The sequence below is a fragment of the Stegastes partitus genome, unplaced genomic scaffold (assembly GCF_000690725.1).
Source record: "Stegastes partitus isolate 25-593 unplaced genomic scaffold, Stegastes_partitus-1.0.2 Scaffold338, whole genome shotgun sequence".
Classification (NCBI taxonomy): domain Eukaryota; kingdom Metazoa; phylum Chordata; class Actinopteri; family Pomacentridae; genus Stegastes; species Stegastes partitus.
Genome location: NW_007578069.1, coordinates 306,870 through 321,469, shown reverse-complemented (window position 1 = coordinate 321,469; position 14,600 = coordinate 306,870). Strand labels below are relative to the sequence as shown.

The 14,600-nt window shown below is 39.0% G+C and overlaps 2 protein-coding genes across 2 annotated transcripts in view; one reads left to right on the top strand and one right to left on the bottom strand.

Annotated features, from left to right (window-relative positions):
• Positions 1–14,600, top strand: part of ergic3 (ERGIC and golgi 3) — a 22,855-nt gene continuing 8,255 nt past the window's right edge. The window contains exons 1-10 of the mRNA XM_008284022.1: positions 1–157; positions 1,446–1,516; positions 2,606–2,693; positions 2,786–2,905; positions 3,739–3,835; positions 3,938–4,103; positions 5,452–5,509; positions 7,932–7,946; positions 9,597–9,628; positions 9,949–10,076. Coding sequence (XP_008282244.1) covers positions 70–157; positions 1,446–1,516; positions 2,606–2,693; positions 2,786–2,905; positions 3,739–3,835; positions 3,938–4,103; positions 5,452–5,509; positions 7,932–7,946; positions 9,597–9,628; positions 9,949–10,076 — 863 coding nt within the window. The 5' untranslated portion in view covers positions 1–69. The remainder of the gene's footprint in view (positions 158–1,445; positions 1,517–2,605; positions 2,694–2,785; positions 2,906–3,738; positions 3,836–3,937; positions 4,104–5,451; positions 5,510–7,931; positions 7,947–9,596; positions 9,629–9,948; positions 10,077–14,600) is intronic.
• The window catches only part of romo1 (reactive oxygen species modulator 1), a 13,376-nt gene continuing 9,885 nt past the window's right edge, over positions 11,110–14,600 (bottom strand). Inside the window, exons 2-4 of the mRNA XM_008284019.1 lie at positions 14,357–14,479; positions 12,196–12,326; positions 11,110–11,438 (exon numbers count right to left, since the gene is read on the bottom strand). Coding sequence (XP_008282241.1) covers positions 11,330–11,438; positions 12,196–12,326 — 240 coding nt within the window. The 5' untranslated portion in view covers positions 14,357–14,479 and the 3' untranslated portion in view covers positions 11,110–11,329. The remainder of the gene's footprint in view (positions 11,439–12,195; positions 12,327–14,356; positions 14,480–14,600) is intronic.

Below are 14,600 nucleotides of genomic sequence, written 5' to 3'. Positions count from 1 at the left end.
CGATGTGTGTCTGGAGTACAGGAATCTGTCGGTAACATTTGTGGCTCCGGTGGCTTTGTGGCTCAGAAAATGGACACGCTGAATAAACTGAAACAGTTTGACGCTTATCCCAAAACTCTGGAGGATTTTCGAGTGAAGACATGGGGAGGAGCGACCGGTAAGAGGCTTCAGTTTATCAGAGTGCAGCAGCCATTCAGACACACAGGGTGTTAGCTGCTGCGGCTAACAACAGGGCTAACAGCTTCATTCCTCCTGTAAATGAATAGATGCATTCAAAATGTCATGTTACAACGCTGGCAAAACCTACACACCAGCAGATTAGACATCTGTAACATTAACTATTCAGCAGTAGAGCAGCATTTTCAGCAAGCCCAGTGATAAATAAGCAAATATGCACATAAACTGGAGATTTATTTGTAATAAAATCTGTGATATCACTAAACTTTGAAGTGCTCCCACCACATATTTCTTGTAAAGGATCATGTCAGGGATTTTGCATGTTGGTTGCTAATAAATAGCGGACACTTTGCATTCCTGCTGTGTGTTTTACAAACCTTGCTGCTGTGGTTGAGGGGACTGGAGGTTTATTTAAATCATGGGGAAATTACTGTAACAGAGACAGGCTAAGACGTAAGAAAATGGATGTGGAACTTGACTATAATGAACTAAATAGAGAAACAAAATAAGATATTGGAGAGGTGGCATTTAAAAAAAAAAGCTCTATTTGATATATGCTTTGGTGCAAAGAAAGTCTGGCAGCCATGATGTATGAACTGTAGCATGTACAATGCTGTGCTGAAGTTATAGGCAGGAACGCATGCTTTCAAAAATAACACCATAATTAGGTTTTGTTCTTGTTGTTTGTAATTAACTGCATACAGCAGACAGACCAAGCATTAAGCAAATCAGTATTTGGTGAGCAGCACACACCCTTTGACTCTAAAACAGCAGCAATCCTTCACGTTTTTTAAGGTATTTGGCAACGCAGGTTATTCTGTGCATGTTAGACAACTCGCCACGGGGTTTTATGACCTCTTTTTTTTAATGTCATGGCTGAAAATGATTGTTTATTACTCTGGCTTGGTGTTTTGATGATTTTCTTACCACTTACTGTTGAAACTGGTTAAAAAAAAACCCCTGCAAGATCCATTTTGTTTTGTACTGCCCTTTTTTCACTGTGTAGTATTTGTTTGAATAAAAAACAGCTATATATGTTTATTTATTTATTTAAAATGTAGATGATGAAGGACGAGCTGGGATAGGCTCCAGCCCCCCCGTGACCCTAGTGAGGATTAAGCGGTGTATAGACAATGGATGGATGGATGATGAAGGACTGACTTGACTGTTCACATATGAAACTTGCAGATTAGCCTGGGGAAAGTAGGAACCGGCATTTCAAAGCGCTACACTGATTTTTAATATGCACTTCTTCTTTGTCTCTGCAGTGACTATCATCAGTGGTGTGATCATGTTAATCCTGTTTGTCTCTGAGCTGCAGTACTATCTCACTAAAGAGGTGAGTTCCTCCACATTATCTGATTATCCTAAACCCTCATCTGGTTGGTGGAATCCTCTACGGAAATATCTAATTGTGATTTTTCTGGCAGATTATAAATCTAATTTTTATCAAGTATTTGGTGTGTAATAGGTTTACAATGTGATAGAGCATTTCACATGAGCCTCACCAACAAATTTTCACACCAATTTTCCATCTCGAGCTGCACAGTAGTCATTCTTTCAAGCAAATATTTATTTATTCCAGTTGTTCAAATAGGTGCTGTGGGATAAAATAAGCAGTTTAAGAACAACTCCCCAGAATGTTGTAATGAACTAATCACTGGCTAAACATTTAATCTTCAAACTATTGCTTGAATAAGTGATAATGAATATAATTGTTAGTTGCAACCTTACATCCCCCTTTCAAGATCAAGATGAATATATTCTTATTTTTTGGCAATTGAAGGCACAGATTTGTAAATTGTTCTAAATTATTGCATAGTAGTGATGATAAGGTGTCAAATGGATCACTTTTAGTCTTCAGGTGTGTTTCCTGTCTGACTGGACTGATGAGTCAGATCACACAAACGGTGAAACTGTATTCAGTATGCGGAAGGTCTGCTTACACAGCAGTGTAAACAACAATAGTTAACATTGTTGTGTTACTAATGTTTATTGATCATTATAACAGGTCAGAAAGAAATAAGACTCATCTAGTGACATAATTTCATTTTCTATTTAACTCAAAAGGTGTCGAAGTTTTATAATCAGCACATAACGGACCTTGTGGCTGTAACAGTCATGCTTTTTTTTTGTTCTTTTTTAAAAACATTTTTTAATGTTTTGTTTGCCCAAATAAAGTAAATCAAGCACACATTTTTACAACTAACATGAAGTTAGCCCACATCCTTTGTTTAATATCTTTTGTTTTTGAGATTTAAGCCAACAAACTGATTAAGTATTCAAAGAGTACACTTATCTCTTGCTTAATGCATAAAAATGTCACTAAACAAGAGGCACCTTGTTCTCTCATGTGTTTCATGGCTTAGTGTCAAATACAATTGTGTTTTGAGTAAATCACTAAATACAATCGGCCCATGTCCTGCAGGTCCACCCTGAGCTGTACGTCGACACGTCGCGAGGAGACAAACTTAAAATCAACATTGATGTTATTTTCCCTCACATGCCCTGTGCCTGTAAGTGCTCCTCCTGCTCTGCTTTGGCTACAATCTTTATTCTGGTGAGGCCAACATGCCAACGATGACAAACTCGGTTTTTCTCCTCGCAGATCTCAGTATAGATGCGATGGACGTGGCTGGTGAGCAGCAGTTGGATGTTGAACACAATCTGTTCAAACAGCGACTGGATAAAGACCTCAAGGCTGTCACCTTCGAGGCAGAAAAACACGGTAAACTTTGACTTCACGCTGACCTTTAACCCCCTGACAGTGTTTGGCAGCTTTTGGAAACCATTCAAATCGTGAATGGCACTGCTTTAAAACAAAGCACACAAAAGGTTGTGCTGGTGTGGTTGCAGCTGTAGGGACCCCTGAGTAGCAAATTGTTCCTCTTACTCAATGCTGGTGATGTAATCCATGGAGCTAGCAGAATGCTAAAGGTGACACACTACAAGGTGTTCTATTGGAACGTGGGTTTGATTTCATGCAGAGCGTTTACGCATAACGCTGATGCATGGTGTTAGAGGTTCATGCAGGTCCATGCAGGCCTAGGTTAGATTAGCCTCTGCATCAGGAATTTTTTGGGGGGCATTTTTAAATTAATAGCCTGATGAGTTTATAGTCTTATTCCATTTTCTCACTTTGATATATTTTCTCACAGCAAAGAAAATACACAACTGAAAAAAAAACGTGAGAATGTTCACTCGGCTCATTGGTCAGATGTGCCCAGGTAGGGAGAGAGAAAGTAAGCGCAGGCATCCTCTGACCCCACATGTCAAGATATTTTATGAATGTTCTTACTGGGCCCGGTCAGATCGACTTTAGCTGCCAGCAGCTCTTTTAGTATGGATAGCAGACTGTGGTTGTGGGACCTGAAACCTGCAGAATGCGTTGTGTAGTTTGGTCAGCTGTGGTTTGGATCACGTTCCAGCACAAATAAACAATCCCTCTAAAGTGCAATTGCTTTTCTCAGGAAAAAAACCAAAGAGACTTTGTGAAAAAGATTAAACATTTCTTTTAACGGAAGGTTCTTAATCTTGATGATTTTGTGTGTGTTTTCTCAGAACTTGGTAAGGCTGACGATGGTGAGGCGTTTGACCCCAGCACACTGGACCCAAACAGATGTGAGAGCTGCTATGGAGCTGAAACTGAAGACCTGAAGTGAGACACCAACATACACAGGCTCTGCTTTTTCTGTCTTTATGCGATCTCCATACCTCTGTATTTACTTGCCTTGCACCTGCTTTGTGTGTGCTTGTGCAGATGTTGTAACACTTGTGATGACGTGCGAGAAGCGTACCGGCGGCGAGGCTGGGCGTTCAAGAGTGCCGACACCATTGAGCAGTGTAAGAGGGAAGGCTTCACACAGAAGATGCAGGAGCAGAAGAATGAAGGCTGTCAGGTTTACGGCTTCCTGGAGGTTAACAAGGTATTCTGATTCTCATCTGGGATTTAGCATCACTAATATTGGAAAGATGGCAGAAAAACAAAAATAAGCAGCCTTGTTTATTTCTGGAGTACATCCAGCAGGTTTGGAAAAAGTTTAAACGTTTCATAAGAACATGGAACTATATATGTGTGTATATACATAAAGCCCATGACATCAGTGATATTTAATATCTTGGCCAATAGAAGGAGCTCAACTGACTAAGCCCAGCTTAAACTGCAAAATGACAAGTGTTTTTTTTTTTTGTCAGTATTTCAGTCTCTGAAACTGTTGACTGTGTTATGACATTCTGAATTTTTAGTCCTTAAAGTTTCAGATTAGTTTCAGCATAAAAAGTGGATCGATTGGATAAGAATGCGGCACACAATGAAACTTTGTCGCTCTTTTACATCTTTTCTTGTCTTTAGCACGTGTTCCAGGTTCCAAACTCGTGCCAAATGCATGACATGATATTATATTGTTGTGGTATTAGGATCAGGGCTGCAAGGTGGCTCAGTGGTTAGCACTGTTGCCTCACAGCGAGAAGGTCGCCGGTTTGTGTCCCGGTGAGGACACCCTGAATCTTTCTGCGTGGAGTTTGCATGTTCTCCCCGTGCAGCGTGGGTTCTCTCTGGGTTCTCCGGCTTCCTCCCACACAGTGCAAAAACATGTTGAGGTTAATTGGTGATTCTAAATTGTCTGTAGGTGTGAATGTGAGTGTGCTTGGTTGTCTGTCTCTAAGTGTAGCCCTGTGATAGACTGGTGACCTGTCCAGGGTGTCCCCTGCCTTCACCCTGAGTCTGCTGGGATAGACTCCAGCCCCCCGCGATCCTAGTGAGGATTAAGCGGTGTATAGATAATGGATTGATGGATGGATGGGTATTAGGGCCACTTTGAGAAAGTGGAATCAGAGATTTTGAGAGTAAAGTTTAAATATTATGAGATGAAATAAAATTGTGATTTGAAGTAATTTTAGTAGGAGGTAGTTGTCGTAGTTATATTGTGAAAATCATATCACACTGTTCCATGGTAAAGTACATGCATGTTGTGAAGCTGTACACCTGTCATAGAAAAATGACAGTAGTCCAAAAACCTGCCATTTTCAAAAATATATAGTACCTTTACAGTGTATGTTGACCATCAAGACATGCTAAATAACAAACATTTTGCTTTTGAAATACAACAGCTTTCTTGTAATACTGTGACTTTATTCAGACTGTGTCATTACCTTTTTCCTGGATAACATGACTTCATTCACAAAGTGTGCCATTTTTCTGGCAATGCCTTTAATATTCTATATTAATAACTGATTGTATTTTTTATTTACTCCTCTCTCCTCTTTGTGCTTTAGGTGGCAGGAAATTTCCACTTCGCTCCCGGAAAAAGTTTCCAGCAGTCTCACGTTCACGGTAGGACCTGCTGTCCATTCTGCTTATACACACATTTAACCATTCAAAGGTTTTTAACACCCTTTGTTAATGATGTGCCAGTATTTTTTTAAGTATTTTCAACTTCCTTAAGGCCTGAGCTGGTTGTCCAAACTGTTTCCAAAAGTCCTGTTTGGATCTAAGACTTTTCTAGTTACCAATCATATCAAGGTTTCAGTCTCTGTGGAAACTTTGATTTTAAAGGTGAAGACGCTCTACGCATTTATCAGGGACAGCACGACAATAATCTGAGACCAGGCACAGTATATCAAAGGTGTCCACTCTGAGTTTCACCATCACACAGTCTGTTGAAGTGAGACTTAAATTAAAGGCTCACATCGCAACAGATTTCAGTAGCTTGTAAAAACTGATTGAAAAAGAGGAATAAATTTACAGCATCTTCTTATGATTGAGAAAGTTCCTTCATCGCTGTTCTGTGACACGAACTCATTCTTAGTTCACTTCTTCCATTTTTGAACAGGCCTCACGCATAACATATTATAAAGGGTGTTTAGAAACTTTTGGCTGGTGTGTATGTTTGTCATTCATTCATTCATTCATTCATTCATTCATCAAACCTTCACATAGAGGTCCACACTCACAGCTGTTCAGGGCTGCACAGAATCATTTGAGTGCTTCCTCAGCAGCAATTAATCAGTGTCATATTGAATTCAGTTTTAGCATTTGTGGACTAAATGTAATGTGATTTAGTCAATCCAACATTTTTGTTTCAAACATCCATTGTTGTAAAATGAAGATTTTAAATGAAGATGTTACAGGACAAAGCATGCTCCTAGAGTCAGCTGATCTCTTCAACTCTCTGTAGGTTTGACCTGAACAGGACTGAGATGTTCAGGCACACAGAGAGCGAGTCAGTACGAATCATTTATGTCTAAGTTGATTGAGTCTCATGGTCAACCCTCAACATGCAGATCTAGAGTTGTGGACACACCTCTTCTTTGATTTTCAGAAATGTTCATGTGTTTTTCCATGCATGAAACTTGCAAGAAAAAGTAATTCTGACAAAATATCCGTAGCTTATCTGATCTAAGATCTGACAGTGGAGAGGTATTTGATTTAAAAGTTAATGACAAAGGCTTACTTGTACTTTTCTGTCCGGCCAGAGGTACAGATTGACACCACGCCTGTCATGATTCATGATTCATACGCTGCAGTAGGGTTTGACTGATACCAGGTTTCCAAAACTAATTACAGTATTTATGACTGATTCTGGGCTCATTCAGTTATCCAAACTGGTTACATTATTTTTGAGGAGCAGGCAGATACAGTCTGTTCCTTTACTGTAGCATCCTATTACCGGACATATTGACAAACTCATTATGTATTAATCTAACCCTAAAAAGCACCATTTCTTCAAATTGTTTGCTTTTTCTTGGAATTTATCTACGTTTCTATTCCTTTCATTTATCTTCTCCACTGACTGCTTCTCCCAATTTTCCTTCTGCTGTCACTTCGTTATCTTGCCTGGTCTGTTTTGTTTTGTGTTGTCAGCCTGCTACATGTTTCCCTGCACCTGTACATTAAACCAGAGCAGGAAATTAACTGACCGAAGGCCAAATGCCCCAAAAAATGCTCGCCAACAGTCACTTAAATAAGAAACCTGCCACAAGGCTGCTTCTAATCTGATCCGAACACTGGTTGGCTACTGAAATAGAATGTAAACAAGCCTGAGTTAAAAATCATGTGCTGCAGGAAAACTCTGGTTGGTTGGCTGGTTACACAGTGAAAGCAGCTGCTGATTTCAGTTTCCTACCATGAGCACCACAGCATCCACTGATATCAGAGTCTATGATGTGAGTTTATTAATTCATTCATTTTTCTGAAGTGTTGCAGTGAAGCGGTGTAGTATTGAAATGCTAAGCAGCAGAAACAAGAGACAAGAATCACATGAGAAGCTTAGAAGAGGCTGAAATGCGTCAGCCCCGTCCTTATTCTGGTCCCAAACCTCCCCTCCCTTCAGCCTGGACTGACCTTGAAGTGTTATGTGTCGGGGCTGTACATGTACTCTGACAGAAGTTATACAGACAAAAAACACAAAGAGGCACGAAAAAATATAAAAATGTAATCCTCCTCGATGGGATTTTCTGCTTTTTATGTACAATCTCAGACGGTTCAATCGAATTGTATCGTAGAGTTAAGCTTTTAATACTCCAGAAACGACCAAATCTTTTCATCCCAGAGGTAAATTTCCACAGTGTAGAGTCTTCATGTATCATCATTCATTTCTTAATAATAAGAAATGCAAAAAAACATTAATAAAACAATGTACGGAACGTTTTGTTAGAGCTGTGCAGCCCCCACTGGCACCCTCACCCACATCAATATCATGTGGCTTGTTGTATACTTGCATCATCATAGTGACTCTTCTCTCTTCTTTCTGCAGTGCACGCTGTGGAAAGTAAGTTCATCTTTCTTTGCAGATTTTTATTTTTTATTTTTTTCCAAAAAACAGCCATATTCTAGTTTATTAGCCAATTTTTTGATGTATAAGAAAGGATTGTAAATATAGAACTACTACGTGTAGCGCATAGATGATCGTATGCATAAGAAATCATTTGTAAGTATGAAAAAAAAGCATTTTGTTTTAACATATTGTTGCAGCTACAAACACATGAAACGTATAAAAATGTCGCATTTAAAAGGAAATGCCTCAGATTTTACACATCAAAGTGTGTTTAGTGCATCTGTGGCTGTAGAGGGAGCTGTGTGACGTTTGGTGGAGCTACATTGAATCGTGAAATGACGATTACAAGTTCAAAAATGAAAAATAAGTAGGCTTCCCAGATCTCTGTAGCCTTGAGACTCCTCATCTCTGCATCTGCTGCATTCATTTATTTATTTTTCCTTAACCTGTCCATCTTAAGTTGGATAGTGTTGTAGAAGTCTAAATTGGAGTACATGATGACACTGTATTTAATTTTGTTGTCCAGCTTCTTTTAGGGTTTTATATCGTCACAGTCACAAATATTACTAAACCTGCACACGTTACTGCACATTATAGTAATAAATGCATCCAAATATTTCTGCTTCACCATGAAGCTGCTGACTAACTGCCTATTGAACATCACTGACTGGTTGACATTTTGTCCTGAGTCGACTCTTTCAACGTGCAGCTGCCACTTGTTACTGTAAGCTTGGACTATTTTCCTACAAGTGAATTTTGTTAGTCCTTGCAACTCTGGTCTCTTTAGCAGTAGGGATGTAACGAAATATGGTTGATTCGAGGAGAAAACCTTGATATATGTCACCATGTTATATCTAGCTGGTTAAAATACATATGCACTTTAATGCATTTATAGTGAACTACAGGTCTATTTTTCTTTAAAAAAAAAACCACAAAACAAAACTGTTTCACTTAAATGTGTAGAAGGGCGACAAAATAAAATTGCCAAATCATAGTTTAGTTACTTATTGTGCATTGATATAACAGGGCTTATGATATCATTACATACTGATCTTAGTCCCTAAACACACTTTGTGATATTTGCATATATTGTCATTGTTGTGATGCAAAGGATTTCTATATAGTATTGTGATGAAACTTGGGATTTACACCACTGCTCAGCAGACCTGTGGATGGCATCCAAAATGTATTCAGCTGATAAACCGACCCTCTAAGATCTAAGGTCATGTTAGACATTTTTAACTCCAAACCAAATCTGAATTCTTACGTCGTGTTGCTAGTTTTTCAGATTCAGTGAGAAGAAAAAGATCAAACTGAGGCTTCTACACTTTCCTGTGCAGCTATAAATCTGAAAGAAAAATGCTAAAGTCCTTCAGAGTGAAAATTAAGTGATGAATAGCAAATCCTTCACCAAGGCTTATAAATACAACCACATTAAATAGGACAGAAGAGAACAGAAGTTGTGACTATTAACTCTGATATGAACTTGAGCAAGAATGTGAGCTTCAGCTATATTCGCTACTTTTCATCTATAAACCAATCAGACTGAATCACAACCTGATCAATAACACACACTCTTCATTTCCTTTAGTAAATGTGTATGTGCTGTTTTGTTCACTAAAGCGTTGTTTTGTTTGTTTTCAGTACACGACCTGCAGAGTTTTGGCTTAGACAACGTAAGTAACATATTTTCCATTATTCATATTCAAATGTTATGTAGATATTGCTGGTGGCTGTCTACACAACATTAGAATATAATATTTAAAGTCTACAACTATCTATTATTTATAATACATAGTAAAATACTTCCTACAAACAACTTACAATTGTCTGAAGTTGTCTTGCATTGAACATGTCAGTTCAGGTCTTGAATTTTCAGATAAGTTACACCATTTAAAAAAAAACCCAAAGCTGTGACTAAAGACTTACTGCTTATTGCATTTATATGAAGCGTTTCTGAAGTCTGTCACCTTGTCATCCTTCTGTTGTCCTCCAGATAAACATGACCCATCTGATAAAACACCTGTCGTTCGGTAAAGACTACCCCGGCATCGTAAACCCTCTGGACGGGACAGACGTCACAGCGCCGCAAGGTCAGTTTTTTTTTTTTTTTTACAGTTTCTAGTAGCAGTCATGCTGCAAAGAACAAAAGAAGCATCTGTGTAGCACTGACATTTGGGGGGTTTCTGAAAAAATGATGCTTTTTTTTTTTTACACAGAAGGACTTCATTCATTTACATGATTAAAAGTCTTAAAGAAGTCAGTGCTCACTTCTGTGTTTTGTGCTTCAAAGTCAAACAGCTTGTCATCAACAGGATTCATGTGTGCAGAAACTCAATCACTGTGGATGTTCATGTCCTGCCACCAAAACTGTATGATCAAGTCTACAACTTGAAATTCTTTGGGGGAAACAGATTTTCTAGAAGTTTCTCCAGTTTTATTATCCAGCTGTTATCAGGCAGTTACTCTAACTTTGCTTTGAGCAGCATTACCAGTAAGGTAACAGCATACAGAAGTCTGAGCTAGAGATGTGCTGTCAGGAGACCACTCAGTCACACTGAGAAGCTACTTCAGCTAATAGAACAGGAGATTTAAAAATCCAGGCAAAAACCCCACATCTGGTTTTACTGTTTTCATACATTTGGAATGAAGTTTAATTTTCCTGTCAGATCCTCAGAATACCAGTGACAAACTCAATAGCTGCTTATACTTACAATGCACAAACACCTGAGAAATACAGTTTTAGTTCCCACACTACAATGGACTGTGATAATCGTTCTCACTACTTCATCATAACACTTACGTTTGATTATCTTGGTCATTGATTTGTTTCAGTTCATGGTCTGAAATGAGCCATCATGTGTCTTTGTGCTGATTCTAGTCACACAAGACACTGTGATGCATCTTTTGTGTACAAGATTAAAAGAAAGAAAATGTGACCAGATGCAGTAGGACATCCTGATATTTCATACAAAGCACAGTGGAACATTGTAGTTCTGGCATAAGGTATGTTAGTTTGGGTTTAAAACGCACTCAGAGTGATTCACTAGTGTCACTTGCTCTTTTCATCCAAAAAAAACATATGAGATTATAACAGACAGGTTTTGTAGAAGTTGTTTAAAGATTTTCCACAGATTAGAATTAGACCAAGCAGAAAAAGAGTTCAAATGGAATTTTACTCTTGAGCAGGACATTGGCAGCTTCAGAAAGCATTACACACCCACTATGAAAACCATTTGATAAATCTGAGCTTTTATTGACAAAATGACTCTGCAGGTTGAGGTGGTGACAGCACTGAGCGGACAGAGATCTGCGGTGGTTGTGATTTGAAAAGTCCCATAGCCGTATAGTTGTGTGGAGGTGGCGATGGCTGTTCCTCAGCAGCGGATGCCCATACCGATGGCCATGAAGGTGCCGAACGTCCCTCCGCTCTGCATCATGGTTTTCCCTACTCCTCCCATGAGCTCCCGGCCGCGCATGCCGATCCTGGAGACAGATTTGCTTTTTAAATTGATGTAAACTAGAGTGGGAGACATGTTTAACCTCAACACTAATTACTTTATTTTCACTGCATCAACTGGATGAAACATCAATCCCTGAACTAGTGTAGAATATTACAAATTGAGTTAGGTACATTTATTCCGTATACGTCTGGGAGCATAATGTACACATTTTTAAAGACTTTCACCATAATGTAAAACCGAAACTCAACCTTGCCTCAGATTCTGTTTGCAGTCAAAATGAGACTTGGATTATCCATGGAAGTGACTGAATATTGATGTAGCTTTTAGACACAAAAGCCCAAAAGTCCTATATACAATGTAGTGAAAATAAATATAACCAAGGCATACTTTCACAGATTTGATCAGATACAAGTCGTCCAGTGAAAGGTTATGTTTAAACAAAATCATATAAGTAAAACTGTGAATGTTAATGTACTTTAGATACAGAACGTTATTCATAAAACTCAAATGGACATAGTCTATCCCGTGCAGTTAAGTGCTCACTCATCGCCCTCCAAAATAGGAAAGATGAGAATCACTAATCAGTAAACGAAAGGTTGCCAGTGGCGTTCATCAGATTTTTTATATTCAGAATACTTACAGGCCGTTTATTGGTGATAATTGCCCGAGTGTTGTGTAATGTCACTGAACAAATGTCCACCTGTTTAAGTTCATCATATATACAGTTGCTGCTTTTACTGAAGTACAGTTGTTAGGGTGCATACTGAATCTCGAGTTACCTGAGACAGGAGAAAGTTCCAAACATGGCCCCAGCAGCCATGCCTACTGCAAACCCCATCATGAAGCCCATTTTGACCCGATCAAAACAGCTGGGCTGGGCCTGGCCATATGGACCTACAGCCACTGGCATCTGGAGAGGTAACAGAAGTCAGGTTAAAGGAGGTCAAGGGATCAGTGTAGTGTTACGTTTATGTTTCCAGATGGACAGTTTAATCCGATAGCATGAGGAGCAAATACTGAGCACTGAATGCTATCCAATCCTATGCATGAGTTTGTGGTGGGGCTGCAACCGATGATTATTTATATTAGAGATTAATCTACGAATTTCTCAATGAATTGCAAATTGTTTGATCTAAAAAAATGTTAGAAAAAAAGAATAGAATTATCCATCACTTGTTCTTAAAGCCAAGCAAAAGAGCATGACATTGAGTTACCCAATCAAAACCCTCAAAATGATATTTTTACTATTAAATAAGACAGAAAAACATCAATTTTCCACATTTGAGAAGGTGAAAACAGAGTTCTGCATCAAAAATGTTATTTAAGTTATTAAAACCAGGTTCTTCCTGGTTCTGAGTCGTTCACCTTTACTAAAGGCCATGAGTCTGTGTTACCTAATTTGACAAATCTATTCATTTTCCTGTTATTTCTGACCATTTGATCAATAAAAATGTCTATTAGGCCTAACTGAGTGAACCCGCGAAGAATCGCTATTTTTATTCTAAATTCTTAGCATTTTGGTGATTTCCCATTGCTGCAAACTAAAACCTCTTTGTAGGGCAACAAAAAAATCCTCAATGCAGTGTCAAAGAATTATGGCAAAAATAAATGCAAAGAATGTACATCTCCATCCAGTAGTCGAGTTCTCAGACACTTTTATGCAGAGCATCATGCGGCAAACCATGCTGTCTGAAACCTTTTGTTAGATGCCAAACGGTGAAGTTGTGGACAATGTAGAGGCTGACTACAGCCCTGACCGACATGCCAGCATCCAGCATACCAACAGCCTGGTTTCATCTTTGTCTTGTAACCTGTGACATCTTGTCATTTGATTAAAGCTGCATCTTAGGGTGGCTTTTTGTAGTCACTGGTCAAAGAAGTGTCTGTTCTGGTCACGCCACCTGATCCTTGTCCTTTACATCCACACCTGACCAGGCTGTGGATTAACTCAATGGTCCAGAATGAACAGTTTAAAAGCCTTTTGTGCACAATGATTGAAGTTGAACCCTTTGTGTTAATCATAGTAGAAATTAGATTTTTAACTTTTCCTCTGCATCAGAAAACAAGATCATTTACATGCAGGGTTTATATTATTGTTCAGTGTCACTTGTTTTTGGACCATTCAGTATTCGAGCATGGGAATGTAGTGCACAAGAAAGTTAAGAGAGGGGAGTAATAGTGACTAAGCAACTTCGTCAAAACCCATCATAATCAATCTTGTCGGTACACACAGCAATAGAGAATTGAAACACTGCGATCAAGTCCAGCATGCAGGAAATCAACTACAGGGAAAAGATGTAATACTGTGGCTTTAAGAGACAGACGTTCCTGCAGCCTTTTAGTGCCGTATACAATTAGTTTGAATGTTTCCAGCTATTTCTTTGTATGTATACTGACTTGACTTTAAAGGTCCGTTTTTCAGTGACAGTCAACACTTCACGGATACATGTGTAAAGTTATTGTGAATTTAGCATACAGCTCAGACAAGGGTGTCTCTTCTTAACACTTGATAGATGATAATTGATAAACCAAGCTGTAAACGTTATCTTAGCTGATTGCATTTGGATGTTAAGCTGCTCTGTAGACTCACTAAGAAAACACAGTGTGCTGCTGGGTGTGTAGGTTAATTGGCGTGAATTAACTCGGAAGCTAAGCTAACAGTAGCTAATTTGTGTTCACATTTGCAGTTTTCACGCTTTGTTAATTACAACCACACACAAAGCCTCTGTGGGGTTTTCTGCTGGCTTTAAACTTCAACCTTGCAACAATTAAATCCGTCAAATTCACTTTTCTCGCCGGCTCGTTTGTTGTGTTAGCTTAGCATGCTAACCAGCAGGCTAACGTCACCTGTGGCCTTGACAGATAAACACGCGCGTTTCCACCAACAGACTGTCTGTTTTCTCAACACGTTCAAGACAAATCGTCTGAAATCCAGCTTACCTTGACTTATGTATTTAAAATAAGGTTGCTTCTTCGCTTCCTAAATTGAGGTTTTTCGTGTTTTTGAGCGCAGCTGCGTTTAAATGTCTTTCTAGCAGACCTCCATAACCGGATAGAGGAAGAAGGAAAAGGTCGAGGAAGCTAATAAAGACGGAACATGGGGTGGAGGAGAAAGTAAACAGCGCCACCTCGTGGTTTAGTTCAGTACGAAAGAGACAGTTTATCAGTTACAGTCGAAGACAAA